General features: G+C 30.5%; 2 protein-coding genes across 4 annotated transcripts; both read right to left on the bottom strand.

Annotated features, from left to right (window-relative positions):
• Positions 1-667: 667 nt before the first annotated feature.
• On the bottom strand, positions 668-3983 carry LOC119603123 (choline transporter-like 2). Its single transcript, XM_037955021.1, has one exon. The coding sequence runs from the start codon at positions 3897-3899 to the stop codon at positions 1431-1433; it is 2469 nt and encodes an 822-aa protein (XP_037810949.1). The 5' UTR covers positions 3900-3983; the 3' UTR covers positions 668-1430.
• A 735-nt stretch (positions 3984-4718) lies between these two features.
• Positions 4719-12243, bottom strand: LOC119603101 (heterogeneous nuclear ribonucleoprotein 87F-like). 3 transcript variants are annotated; one of them, XM_037954992.1, is made up of 4 exons: positions 11957-12243; positions 10514-11495; positions 10316-10456; positions 4719-4968 (listed from the first exon to the last, which is right to left on the bottom strand). In XM_037954992.1, the coding sequence occupies exons 1-3, from the start codon at positions 12002-12004 to the stop codon at positions 10323-10325; spliced, it is 1164 nt and encodes a 387-aa protein (XP_037810920.1). In that variant the 5' UTR covers positions 12005-12243; the 3' UTR covers positions 4719-4968; positions 10316-10322. The 3 variants fall into 3 exon arrangements, with proteins under 3 accessions (XP_037810920.1, XP_037810919.1, XP_037810918.1); XM_037954991.1 differs by lacking the exon at positions 4719-4968 and adding an exon at positions 8536-9698; XM_037954990.1 differs by lacking the exon at positions 4719-4968 and adding an exon at positions 8536-9554.
• Between the last annotated feature and the right edge of the window lie 1788 nt (positions 12244-14031).

Genomic DNA, 14031 nt, shown 5'->3' with positions numbered 1-14031 from the left:
ATGCATTCTTTTTGATAACCTAGAAATTTCTTTGATACATGGTGGAGTACCAAACAAAACTCGTTTAAGATTTTGGTGGGGACCAGTCAACTCAGGAGCGGAGTTCGGGAGTTCCAGCTTCCTATACGAAGGTATAGGTCGGATTGGCAGTTCTTGGACTAGGCTCTTTTAGGCGAAAGCCGTAATTGGTGATGGCGTTATGAATTTTTCGAGGCCAAATAACCCCTTCTTAGTGGTATCATACTGTTAAGGGGACAACTTAAAACAAACAAATTCGAATATTTTGTCCAAACAAATCGATAAATTCTAATTATAGGAAAACACCCTATAAAATGAGTCGTTATGTTTGAATACGATTTAGTAATTTCGATCCATAGTTTTGTTTAAAATACAATAAGACATAAATTGTGAGAGCTTAATGCTCTGCTAATAAGAATTACTTGGATTGAGAATGAGTTATAATAAAATTGAAATGAAATGGAATTGCTAATTTTTCTTACGTTTCTGTTTTTTGTTGGAAGACCTTTTATCGATCGTTGCGTATTAGAATGCGGAAACGTAATAGAAATGTGAAATAGAGGGAATATCACTTAATATTTCATTAAAAATCAATTAGTTTGAAGTAACAGTCATATTTGCTTTTTAAAGATTTCCTAATAATAACCAATTTTTTAAAGTAGAATTAGGGTGAATTTCAGTTTCACTTTGTTAAATTTAATTTTTAAAAATTTTAATTATTATTTATAATATTTATTAACAATTTAATTTATATTTTATATGTAAATTATTCTGAAGTATCAATTTTTAGCCGATGAAAAAAAAAAAATATAGATTTCATTAATGATCTATTACAATTTCTCACTATATTCTCTTTTCATACCTTTTAAAATTATTTGATTTTAATTTTCATCGCCAAATTGATACTATAAATAACGTATGTATGTATGTATATATTAAAGGATATAATAACCTTGTATTAATTAATATATCGTCACCAGAAATGCAAAAGGGCGTAAAAATTTTACAGAAGAGACAAACAACTAAATAAAATAAATGAAAGCTATTGTTGTTCTTACAAGTATTGTATCCCAACATCGATAAACACGTTTGAATTCAATTGTACCGTCAGATATTGTCTATTATGTTGCTTTTAAGGACTTTCTAACTTGTGGAAATTACTAATTTGTTGTTACGCCCTTTTGAAATTAATTTCAATAGAGTGTGTTTTTGAAAACAGATTTCTAAAAATTTGCAACGACATGTATTTTGATGTAGTGGACCATTTTCAATCAAAGTCGATTTAAAATTTTTTGGTTGTTACGTTTTTTTGCATTTTAGGTGACGATATTAAAAATATCTTTATAAATCGTTATTTGTAAGGCGTATTGTAATATATTATAATGGACTATGCTTGTCTCCTTTAAAGAACATTAACCTTGCAATTTTTTTCGTTTTACTTTGGATTTTCCCAACAATTTTTTCAATTCTTTTGACATAAAAAATGGATTTTCAGCTGAGCCATCGTTTTCCGTTGAGTCTTGTAAGAAACAAAAGAATAAAGTATCTACGGCCATTGAATATGTGCTAAATATGAAATGAGCCATAACATAGGATAGTATGGCTACCAGTGCAACTGGAACCTCAGGATAATGTATAAATATTATATCTGGATATGCCTTCAAAGCGATAAAAGTTGTAAATGACGTACAACCTGTTACCAAAAGTTTTGACAAGAAAAAAAGAAAATCCGATACCTTGTCTACCGCATAAACACGTAAAAGATTTTGAGTAATTAGACTAAAAGCTTTTCGAGAACTTTCACAGAAACTGGTACTATGGATGGCACATGTTATGTAAGCATTTCGGTTAAGAAAACGAAGGAAATTCTCAAGCAGCCAAAAGAAAAATTTCATGCAACATAAGATGGCGCGTGTTATTGTATTATTGTATGCTTTCGCCTTCTTTTCAATGAGTTCCAACATATACCTTATCATGCGACAAATGGACAAAATTAGGGCTCCAAAAGCTAAGGTACCTAGATGATAAACTGTTGTTATCCACATAGCCTTTAGTAGCGGCAATTTAGGTATATTATTCTTGTTGAAAGTCCAATACCACAATGAGAATGTACAAGCCAAAACCATGTCTTCATAAGCCGATATAAAAAACGTTACCCATAGGAAACCAAAAATATTTAGTAACATAAACCAATTGGTTTTTCGATCTCTTATAATCTCATTGAAACTACAGGAAGTTTGCATGCATAGTTCATCATTTTCGTTGCGACAGTATTTTTCGAACAAAGCTGGATCACATGCATCACCAAGTTTATACGGTTTCTGCAATTCAGGTCCTGTACAATTACATTGTTCAGCAGTTTCAGTAATGTTGCGACGCGCCATTATAAAAGAGTAATCGCCAATGGAACTGAGATGTAGCAAAATTATTATTGACATTGTGGCCACAAGAATATTAAGGATTGCAGGAAATATTGGGAAAAATATTGATGATTTTATATTCGTTATTGCCCTACTTGCTTCCTTAATAATAGCCACAGCAATTTTTATACGCTTCCGGATCACAATTACTATTAATACAATAATTGTTAGGATCGCTCCTAGAATCATTGTTACATATAGCCAAACATCGCCATTTTCCAATATGTTTTGAACTTTTGCCTGCAGATTCGTTGCATGTTTTGGTACATGGGCTTCTGTGCTCCACAGTCTATATTGACGAAAACTATAAAAGAATGAATAACCCAGACCAAAAATAACACCACATATCGAAACCCACACCAGGGGTGCGGCTAGCCAGCGTAAGAGTGTTATAAATACTAAAACCGCAAAAAGATGTATAAAAAAAGCAAACACTATAACTTTCCATGAATTTTTTAAGTCATCTGCTATATGCTCAGCTAAAATTTCTTTACCGCTATAATTGAATTTTGAGATAATTGCAGCTATAATTCTGTTAAAGTTGGAATTTGTTTTTTTAATTTTTTCTTTGAAAGCGATCATGTTCGATGTCGTATTATGATGTTGTTTACTACACACCGATTTGATGCTTTTACCGAATTCGGCTAATTTAGTTGCGACAGGTTTAAAATCAATGAAATTCGCTGGTGCTAAATCCGACCTACGGTTTCGTCCTGTCAACTTCTTGGGCAATATTTCACACAATTCATCGGAAAGATCCCATACACAATGATTAAATATAGGTTTACTTTCTAAGTACCAGCCACTACAAAGATCATTCTCTATTGCATTTTTAACATCTAACAAGCTCTTCAACTTTTGTTTGTTCACTGTGGAATCACAAATAAGTTTTTCCCTTAAGATGTTTAAATTAGTCAGATCCTGCATCGTGTTTTCTTGCCATATAAAAGATTTTTTGGGGCACTCTTTTACACATATTTGTTTGGTATTGCATCCTGTAATGGGTGTCAATGGATCAAGACACTTATCCAAATTGTAGAAAAATAACATTTTCTTGTCACGAACTCCAGAATCCAAACCGCATTTTGCATTTTTTGAATCTGTTGGAATTAATAATTTATTTAAGTTTCCTTGGGACAAGGCATATGTTGCTATATAAATCCATCCGATTATAAAACATATAAATATTAGCAGACAGTGCACGTCTGTACAACTATGTTTTTTATGATTTATTGGCCGAAATTTAGCACTGGGTTGTCTTTTTAAAGGAGCAATTTCTTCCTCCTGCAGCGGTTTAGGTATTTCATCTTTTGCAGATATTTGCGCATGATACGAAAAACTTCTGGATATTGGTGGAGTCACAGGAGTGTTATTAACAGAGTATCTCACCGATGTCCTAGGATCAATCATACTGTGACAATTTCTCATAAATACCCTGGGATCTACGTTATCATTATCCATAATTAATGAGAAAATATTCCGCGTACCGTTACCGTGAGTCTCAAGGGATCTACTAAGACTTGAGTATTTTTTTCTATAATGCCTGACTATATGGAAAATGTACATATAAATATTATTTTTACAATAAATATTTAAATCTGTGGTTTTAAATTTGTTCATAATTATTGAGGTTATAGTTACTTATCTTTAGAAATGTAATCAGATTTATTATAAGATTCCTAAGAATATATCGTCACCTAAAACGCAAAGGGCCCTATCTAACATTTTTCAAATTTTACAGAAGCATAAAACTATTAAATTGAAAAGTTTGTTTCTATCAACGCGATTTATTTGTAGTAAATAAACAAATTGTTTAATAGTGAAACCTATCATTTGTTATGATAGTTAACAGTGGATTATATAAAAATGGATAAATTTGACTTTTTACCTTTAATATTTTAGTGGTTTTGTAGATAGGGCATTTTGTTTTTTGTCAATAAAATCGATAATTATGTTAGGAGGGGTCCAATTTTTGGTGTAGACATTTATTTTGATGCAATACATTAGAATCAACAATAATATCGATTTTGGGGTTTTGGTTAGTTAGGGCCGTTTGCGTTTCAGGTGACGATATGTAGACTATATAGAAAATATACTTAACAATCGACTAGTTTTTAACTATGAAAATCTTTATTAGAATGAATATGTAGTAAATTTAAAAACGCATAATCCTAACAAAACAAACCATATTTTGAAACAAATATTTCCAGAAACAATAATTTTCTGCTTACGCCAAATGCGGTTCGCTTTCGGCAGTTTAATAAAATAAACACAGAAAAATTTTTATTTTACGATTTTTATTAGGGTATTGTTAAAAATATTCTATTATGTTAAAAATATTCTATTATGTATTACATATAATGTATAGAAGCCTGAAAAGAGATCAAAATCTAAAAATTATAAATTAAAAAAAAACACTTACCAAACTGATGTATAGTCGAAGCATTGAGAGTAATTTTTCAAATCCAAGACAGAGAGTACTACTCATTGGGATAGATGTAAACACAGGAGGATAGATTACATTTTCAGTCTTGCAACAAAACAAACCAAAGATATGGAAATTATTAGTACTGCTCTCTTGATAAAATAATAAAAAGTGATTTTTTCCCTTAATCAATTTTTGAAGATCCTCTTCTGATGTACTTTTATATGTTGGAAATTATGCTAAAAACCGTCTATTATATGTCAGTTATCTTATATTATACACGTTTGTTCATAAAGATATTTAAATAAATAAATTTTTGCTAATTCTATATAAAATAATCTTGTCTGTTCAGTAAATCGATTTGGTTTCAAAACCGAGAAGCTTTTAAAACCGAATTTGGTGTTTTGCAAATTGAATTTTCATTTGAACTTAAAATTCAGAAAAAATAATCCTATTTTAAATGAAAAAGAGTTTAAAATGCCCATAGCATTTATATTAAGTTACAATTATATTAAAAAGCGCAAAAAATAATTTTTTAATTTATTCAAATAAAATTAAAATCGATTTACTTTCGACTAGATTTGTACTCGGTTTTAAAACGAGAAAAAAATATAAGAATTCGTTTTTAAACGAGAAATTTACTCAGATTCGGTTTACAGAACAGACGGGAATAATCAGTATTACAAATATTTTTATATACAAATACTTGAAACGGATGTTTAAATCCTTGTTATTTAATTAAACATTATTATAATGCAACTTTAAACAATTTATATTTTCCGACTTCGAAACACATACATAGATATATTTACAAAATAAAAATAGACATTTACCCCTATAAACAAAATTTCATTTAATATTGAAATGTTCTCTGTCTGCATTCGTTTACAATTTTATTCAAGTTATTTTTCCAACTATACAGTTGTTTTAACAAAAAGTTATCGGCCGATAACCGTTAACGGTTTTGCATAACATGAGGTTCCAGCTTCCTATTTGAAGAAATAGTGCCTATTCGGAAATGCATCACAGCACTGCATTTGATGATTAGTTTGCGATGCTGATGCAAAGTAATCTGATGCGCATTTTATGCATAAGCTAATCTTTCTTTTGTCAAAGTAATAACAAACTTTATAAAATCAGTTCAAATATGTACATATTCACCGCATCAGCTATTTTTGTGGTTCCTGTTTGCATTTATACTGCGCATTGATGCATTTCCAAACACGCCAATGCAGAATACACACAATTATGTAATGAAATGAGAAACACCTCTATTCTGCATTCCATTTTGAATCGAATAGTAGGATTTAGCAGGATAAAGCTACATTTTTTCAACAAATATTCTTTGAAGCTGGTATGACGATACCAGATTTACTTTATTTTATTTTTTAATTTTATATGATATACATATGTACATGTACATATCCGTCACCTGAAACGCAAACGGCCCTAACTAACCAAAAATTCAAAATCGATTTTATTGTTGATTCTAATGTAGGATGTAACACTTTTAAAAATTTTATAGGAGAGGCTAAAAACTAAATAAAATTAAAACTATTGTTGTTATAAAAATGTCTCCTTCTTCCATGTATTATATCCAAACATGAATAAACATGTTTAAATATAAATGTAACTCCAGACATTGTCTATTATGATGCTTTTTAGAACATTCTGATTTGTGAAAATGACTAATTTGTTATTACACACTTTTGAATTTCATGTTAATAAAATTGGTTTTTTTGACAATAAAGTTCTAAAAATTTGCGACAACTTGTATTTCGATGTGGTGGACCATTTTCAATCAAAAAGTCGATTTTCAAATTTTTTGTTGTTACGCCTTTTTGCATTTCAGGTGACGATACGCCATTGTCAACTATCATAACAAATTATTCCCCAGCAAAAAATAATTGATGTCATACTTTACAAACGGCATCTTAATCACATCTAAAAATGCGATTGCATACTTTTATAAACCAAACATATCCTTACAAATGAAAACATAGTTAAAAATGAGGAAAGAGATGTAGAAAAGTCACTACAAACAACATATTCGAAGTACTTCAAATTTTGATGAAAAACCAATTAAATTTACATAAGCGTTTCGTTGAAAGAATGTGGTTTATTTTTGACATACAAATATCGGATTTTTACAGCTTCTAAAGATAAGATTAGATGTATGTAGTTCAAAGTGGTCAAAAATGAACAAAATCCCTCCAATGATATGCTGATGGAAAATCCATAGGTTTTTCACCAGAATTTGAAGCACTTTGGGTTTTTTGCTGGAAGGTTTCACTATTAAACAATTTGTTTAATTACTACAAATAAATCGCGTTGATAAAAACAAACGTTTCAATTTAAATAGTTTTTTGCTTCTCCTGTAAAATATTCAAAATGTTAGATAGGGCCGTTTGCGTTCTAGGTGACGATATATATTTATTGCTTTTTTCCGAATTGAAATACGGAATAACACAGGCGTTGCATTTACGAACGTAGTATAAAAGTTTAGCATATCAAAGTTTAGCGTTCGAAAAAACATTCGTCCCTTATCGTGAATAAAATTTCACCGGAAATATTTTTACGCAAAACATATAAAAGGAGGAAGGGAGTGTTCGTAATTTATTTTAAATAAAAACTGGTCGCAACTGCCATAAATTTTTGCAATATCTGCCACATTTAAATTTTTCTGTGGGATGTTCCAAACACATCCAAATACATATGGACAATTCGTGCAAGTGACTCAACTTTTAAAATCAATGTCTTCCGATTTGGATGAAATTTGCACCAAGTGAGTATTGGATAGTAGGCCAGACAAAGTTTGAGATCTATTGGTCAAGAACTGCCGGACTTAGAGGGGGTCAAAGTTGGACATTTTGGTCATAAAGGAGTTCAGATAGCTATTTCATCATTGTTTCCATTTTTTTTTAATTAAAAAAAATTGTTTTTATTTTTTCAAAAAACTTTTTTTTTTTTTGCTCAAATGAAAAGCTTATACAATTTCCTTAAAGGGCTTTATAGTCCCATAATGGGATGCGAGTAAGATATCTACCAAAAAATTGTTTTTAACTCAAGAATAAGATTTTTTAAATATTTGGCACTTAATTTCCGTTTTTTTTTTTTTTTTTTTTTTTTTGCTCAAAAGAAGAGAAAAAACTCCATGAAAAAATGTTATTCTTGAGTTAATTTTTTTTATAGATATCCCATTATAAGACTAAAGCCCTTAAAGGAAATTGTATAAAATTAAAATTTTTTTTAGGAAACAATGAAGAATTAGCTATTCCTTTGGACAATTTTTGCTAGGACCAATACGTGAAAAGTTCCACTCATTTGAATAAAACCCTATGACTAAAAAGTCCAACTTTGACCTCGTCTAATTCCTGCACTTCTTGAACGATAGAAATGAAAATTTATGTCTGGCCTACTAGTAGTAACCATGGTGCAAACTTCATCCATATCGATTTTTTGAGTTGGGTCACTTGACACGAAATTGCCCATATACATAATAAAATACAAGTATGTTCAGTTGTGGGACACTTGAAAGGATAATCGCTTAAATGATTTCATAATTATGTTTACTAAAAAAATATTTTATACACTACATAAAAAACGCTTATTTGTTTTTTGTAAATTTTTCTTTTACGCTTCCTTTTTCTTTAATTAAATATATAAAATGTCTTAAAATTAAATATTATGGTATATTTTTTTAAATCATTTTTAATATATTAATATAAATACACTGACAAAAAGACTGATCATATATAGCTTGTAAAAACAAATTAGGAAATTAAATTATATATAAAAAAAAGAAATTTATTGGAAATAGAAAATAAAACCATCATGTCTATTCGTTTGCTGCTTGCTAGCGTTGTTACTATTTCCGAATATATGTATATTTTGATACCAGAAAAAATAATAAACACCAGTAGGCAATCGAACATACTACATATGGTTATAATTATATACTGGGTACACAAAAAATAGGTACTTTTCTTACATACAAAACAATTAAATTTTTGCTGTTAGTTGAAAATCGTTTCTTGTCCAATTGTAAAAGATTTCTCTTATTATTTAAATACCTTTTTAAATACATATTTGTATAAAACCGGCTATCTCATTTTGTATATTAAAATGAGTAGTTAGTTTTATAATTGATTGGTGGTTTTGTTTGCGGTTTTAACATTGGATCAAATGAAAGAATTATACATACTACTACATATTTTGTTTATATTAATTATAATTCAAGTATTTCTTTTTTTTTTTTGTATTCTATATCCGAAGGGTATTTTTGATGATATCTGTTTATAAATAAAAGCTTATTTACTCTACTAAAAATATAAGATGCTTAAGAGCCTAAAAAGCAGGGTTCATAAAAAACAAAGTTACACTTGCTCATGTTTGTAATAGCTAAAATGTAGAGTTACATCAATTTGTGTTTGTGTATTCTACACACAGGCTGTGTTCAAATCGTTTGCTGTATTTATTTCCTTGTACCTCTTTATAAAGACGATAGACAGAAGATACTCTTCAAAAAATTAAGCTTTTTAGATATTTTTTTCTGAATAAAATTTTATTTTATTGCCTGATAAGCCTGCCTGCCTGAGCCTAGCGTATTTCTCTTCCTTGCTTTGTTTTTCCTTTTCCTGCCTGCCTCTCTCTTTTTGTCTGATAGTTTTTGTATTTTGCTCTATTTTTACCTATTTGCGAAGGAGGAAAAAATTTGTAAATTTTTGATTAGAATTAACAATTAGAACATGATTTGTTATCGTTATATTTCAGCGATTTGAAGGCATATAAATATGGTACAACAGAGCGCTGATACTTAAAATGTTCATACATATCTATAAAATAAACACAAAATATGGCTATTTGGAATGACGCTTTTGTAATATTTACAAGATCAATTACATGGTACACAAAAATAAAATGTACTTCGTATAATTATCATTTTATAGCTGTATTAGAATAGCTGTATTCATAAAATTATCAATGGTTAATTTTCTCGCATCTTGCATTCGGGATACAAATTTTAAAGATAAAAATGTTTTATACCATTTTGTTATTCGAACACAAATCCGTCAAAATGGTTAAAATCGGCTTTGGTATTCGAGATACAGGTTATTTTGGAGCAAAACATATTCGACTGTTTTTTCAACAATTTACAAATATAATATTTATTGACATTAAATAAAAATAAAATTATTTACAAATTTTAACTTGAAATTCTAATAAGGTTTAAGAGATATGGTCGTAGAAAAATATGAAGAAAAAATTTAACAATTTTCACGAATTAGCGAAATAAACAGTTTTTTGCTCTTTTTGGTGTTACTTAAGATACTATTGAATACAGTCCCTAGATAGCTATAAAGCTTAATAAATAATTTATAATGTACCATGTAATTTTACTTGTTCATAGTGGGTCTTGATAAAGATTAAACATGTATTTCATCAAACTTACCTTATACTTAATATCTTCTGTTACCACCGCCGCCGCCTCCAACATTACCACCACCAGGTCCTCCACCACTATTGTAATTATTACCACCGAAACTACCACCTTGTGGTCCACTACTACCACCACTAGCAGCTTGATTACCACCTGAAAATATTGTTTATTAAAAAAATAAGAACATTTTTTTTTTTTTGTAAAACTCACCCTTATTGAAGCCATATGGTGCAGGACGGTTGTTGCCGAAACTACTGCGTTGAGGTCCGCCACCATAACTTTGTTGATAGTCATTGCCGAAATTGCCGCCACCACCGCCGCTGCTATTACCACCCCAACCTCCACCGCCACCACTATTGCTACCATTGGCTTGAGAACCACCAAAGCCACCACCATTATTCCAACCACCGTCATTACCACCACCACTGTTCCAGGGACCGCCAGCTGGTTGATTGTTCCAACCACCTGGTCCACCACCTTGTCCGCCACCAAAGTTTCCATTGTTACCGAAATTATTGCCTCCCCAATTTCCACCATTTTGACGATTGCCACCCCAACCGCCACCACCTTGGTTACCACGATCATTACGGCCACCACCGCGACCACCTTGGCCACCACCACCGCGTCCACCGCCACCACGACCGCCATCCATATCCTGTTTGGCAATAGCTTTTTTCACATCCAAAGTTTTATTTTTGATGGTGTGGCTTTTTTGCAAGATGATCTTGTCAACGGGATCATAATCATCGAATTCAACAAAAGCAAAGCCACGCTTCTTGCCAGTTTCTTTGTCGGAGACAATGTTAATTCCCAAAATATTACCAAAGTCCTTGAAATATTCGCGTATACATTCTTCATCGTGATCGTCACGAAGTCCACCAACAAACAATTTTTTAACTGTGGCCCCAGCATTGGGATTATCAATTTCTTGGCGTGGCACAGCGCGTTTAGGCTCCACAGTGCGACCATCAATCTTGTGAGGACGTGCATTCTGAGCATTATCAATCATATACGACTGTGAATATGTGATAAAGCCAAAACCACGAGAGCGTTTTGTCTTGGGATCTTTCATGACGACGACATCAACAATATTACCCCATTTTTCGAAATGGGCTTTCAAACCCTCATCGGTAGTACGGTAATCTAAGCCGCCAATAAACAGTTTACGCAATTGCTCTGGCTCGTTAATGGGCTGTAAAGGACAATTTTTTTATTTAATTTTTCAGTGTCATTTGTATGCATCTTAATTGAAGTACAGTTAACAATGATGAAAAAAACTATATTAACGCTAAAAATTATTTGAGCTGTATAAATGAAAAATTCATTGCATTGAACAAAACAGCCTTTTTGATAAAAACGTTTTTATAGTATGTAAAATTTATTAACAAAAATGGGTAAGTAACCTCATTTTAAGTTTGTTATATACAAACGCACAAATTATCAAGCCGCCATTTTGTTTTTTTTTTCTTTCACCAAATTTCTTTTATTATACATAAATTTTCAACGAAAAAATTGCAATATGGAAAGAAAACCATAAATACATTTTTAATTCATAGAATTTAAAAATGAAATACTTAGATCAATGCCTCTAATTATTTATAATTCAAAAGGGTAATAATATAAAAAAAAAAAACAATAAAAAAGTTTATTTACCTCATCATTGTAATCGCTGTTGTTTCCATTTTCGTTTTTTACAGACATTTTAATACTCTTTATTCGAGAATTGTCAATTCAAAATGAATTTTATTCACTTAAATTAAAAATTTCTTTTTAAACAACTTTTATTTTTCTGAGAAAATTTGAAGGCCGAGCAATCAAAAAATACACAATCAATTCGGGCAGACTTCCACAACGAATTGAAACAACGCGGCCGGTTTTTTGTAGTATGTTTTTTTGCAAAGGCTTCTTTGGTCGTTCAGCTCTATTTGCAAGAAAAAGACAATTCTCAGCAGGAAAAGGGTGTTGTAAATGAAAAAAAGAGATAGATATATTTACAAACAATGCTGCCATAATTCGCCTTGAACGCGGTCGTGTTTTTAGTACTATTTTACAGTGATGACAATTAGCTATTTTTTCGTTTAATTTAGCGATTTTCATTTCCATTTTTTATCTCCTTTGAAATTATGATACCAAATTTAATTCTGTTAAGGAATAAAGCTGTTGTTGCATACAACAAGAAATAATATTATTCTAAAAAAGTTCAAAAAGCTAATCAATGTAATTTGGCTTGAAATTGCCATTTTTGTATTAATTTCGTTGTAACTATTTTTTTTATGAAATCTAGCGATAAACCAAATTTTAGTGATATTTTCCAGTGATGATAAAGGGCCCTTTACACGATCACACTTTACGTACGTAAAGTCTAATGAAAATTTATCCATATGACGAAAAAGAGAATAAAAATCGTATAATTTATATTTTTTGTGTTTACACGATTGGTATAAAACAATATCAAAGATTTAACAGCTGTTTCACTTTTTTTGTGTGTGTTTGCATAAAAATACATACCTGATGTAATGCGACTTGGGCGCAATTTACATGAAGACTTTTCAGACGTCTGTTTTTTCCAATTCTCTTTTGAGAATCTTCCAAAAATCATGAACATTTATACAGTGATTTTTTACATGCAACTTAGGGTTCTATAAATCGACTTTCGAATTATCGAAAAATTCGAAGTCGACTATTTAGTTCGAAAAAAGTTGATAACTCGACTATCGTCTGTGAAAAAAGTCGAAAAGTCGACTTTGTAAATAAAAGTCGAAAAGTCGAATTTGTAAATAAAAAAAGTCGAAAAATCGACTTTTCATAAAATGCAAAAAGTCGAAAAGTCGACTTTTAACTAATTAAAAAAGTCGAAAAATCGACTTTTCGTTTCAACTATAGAACCCTAATGCAACTATTCATGTCGTTTTTGCTGTTTAGTTGTATAATCCTTTTAAATTACTTATTCGTAATAAAAGTAAAATTAAATTTTTACATAAAAACAATAGTTTGATTAAAAATAATAAATAGTATTTTTTAATGCAAATTTTAATGTTTTTATTAAAAATACACGTACTTATTTTTTTACATGAGTATAATATCAACTGTACGAATAAGTGTATAGAGGAATCTGAAAAAAAAAAAATCATGAAAATCCCAAATCATGTTTGTTTTCTTTCCCCCCATTCTTCTCTACCCCGCTCACCAACCAATCATCGGCAAACATGAAAACAGACGTCTGGGCAAACATGAAAAAAAACTCATCGTGTAAATTGGGTGTTGCTTGTTTTTTGAATCATTTTAAAAAATGAAGAGAGCCATACGACTGTCAAACTTTACATCCGCATTTTCTCTCAATGTGTGATGGTTTCATTACATATTGCGTTTAGACAATCTCATCTGTACTCCTCTACACAAAATTTTTACAGATCATATTATTTTGTGCTCGTGTAAAAGGGGCTTATCGGGTATTTTCATTCTATTCCGAAAAACTGATTGAGGCAGAATAATTTATATATGTATGTATATAATGTATGTACAAAACACATTCCTGTTGAATTTTGTCCCGATTCGATTATTTGGTAATGAATTATAGTGATTTTTAGACGTGGACATTATATGGGTGCTGTGGTCAATTATGTACTGATCGAGGTTTCAGTTGGTAATTCTATTGATATTTGGAAAAAATTGGGGGAATAGAAATATTCCAGAGGGAATCATTTGCAATTAATTCATTTTCCAGGAAA

This window comes from Lucilia sericata, unplaced genomic scaffold, assembly GCF_015586225.1.
Source record: "Lucilia sericata isolate MDLA Ls3-8-SP2 unplaced genomic scaffold, ASM1558622v1 Contig000274F_arrow, whole genome shotgun sequence".
In the NCBI taxonomy this organism is placed as follows: domain Eukaryota; kingdom Metazoa; phylum Arthropoda; class Insecta; order Diptera; family Calliphoridae; genus Lucilia; species Lucilia sericata.
The sequence above is the reverse complement of the archived record's forward strand: the minus strand, read 5'-3'. Positions and strand labels throughout refer to the sequence as shown.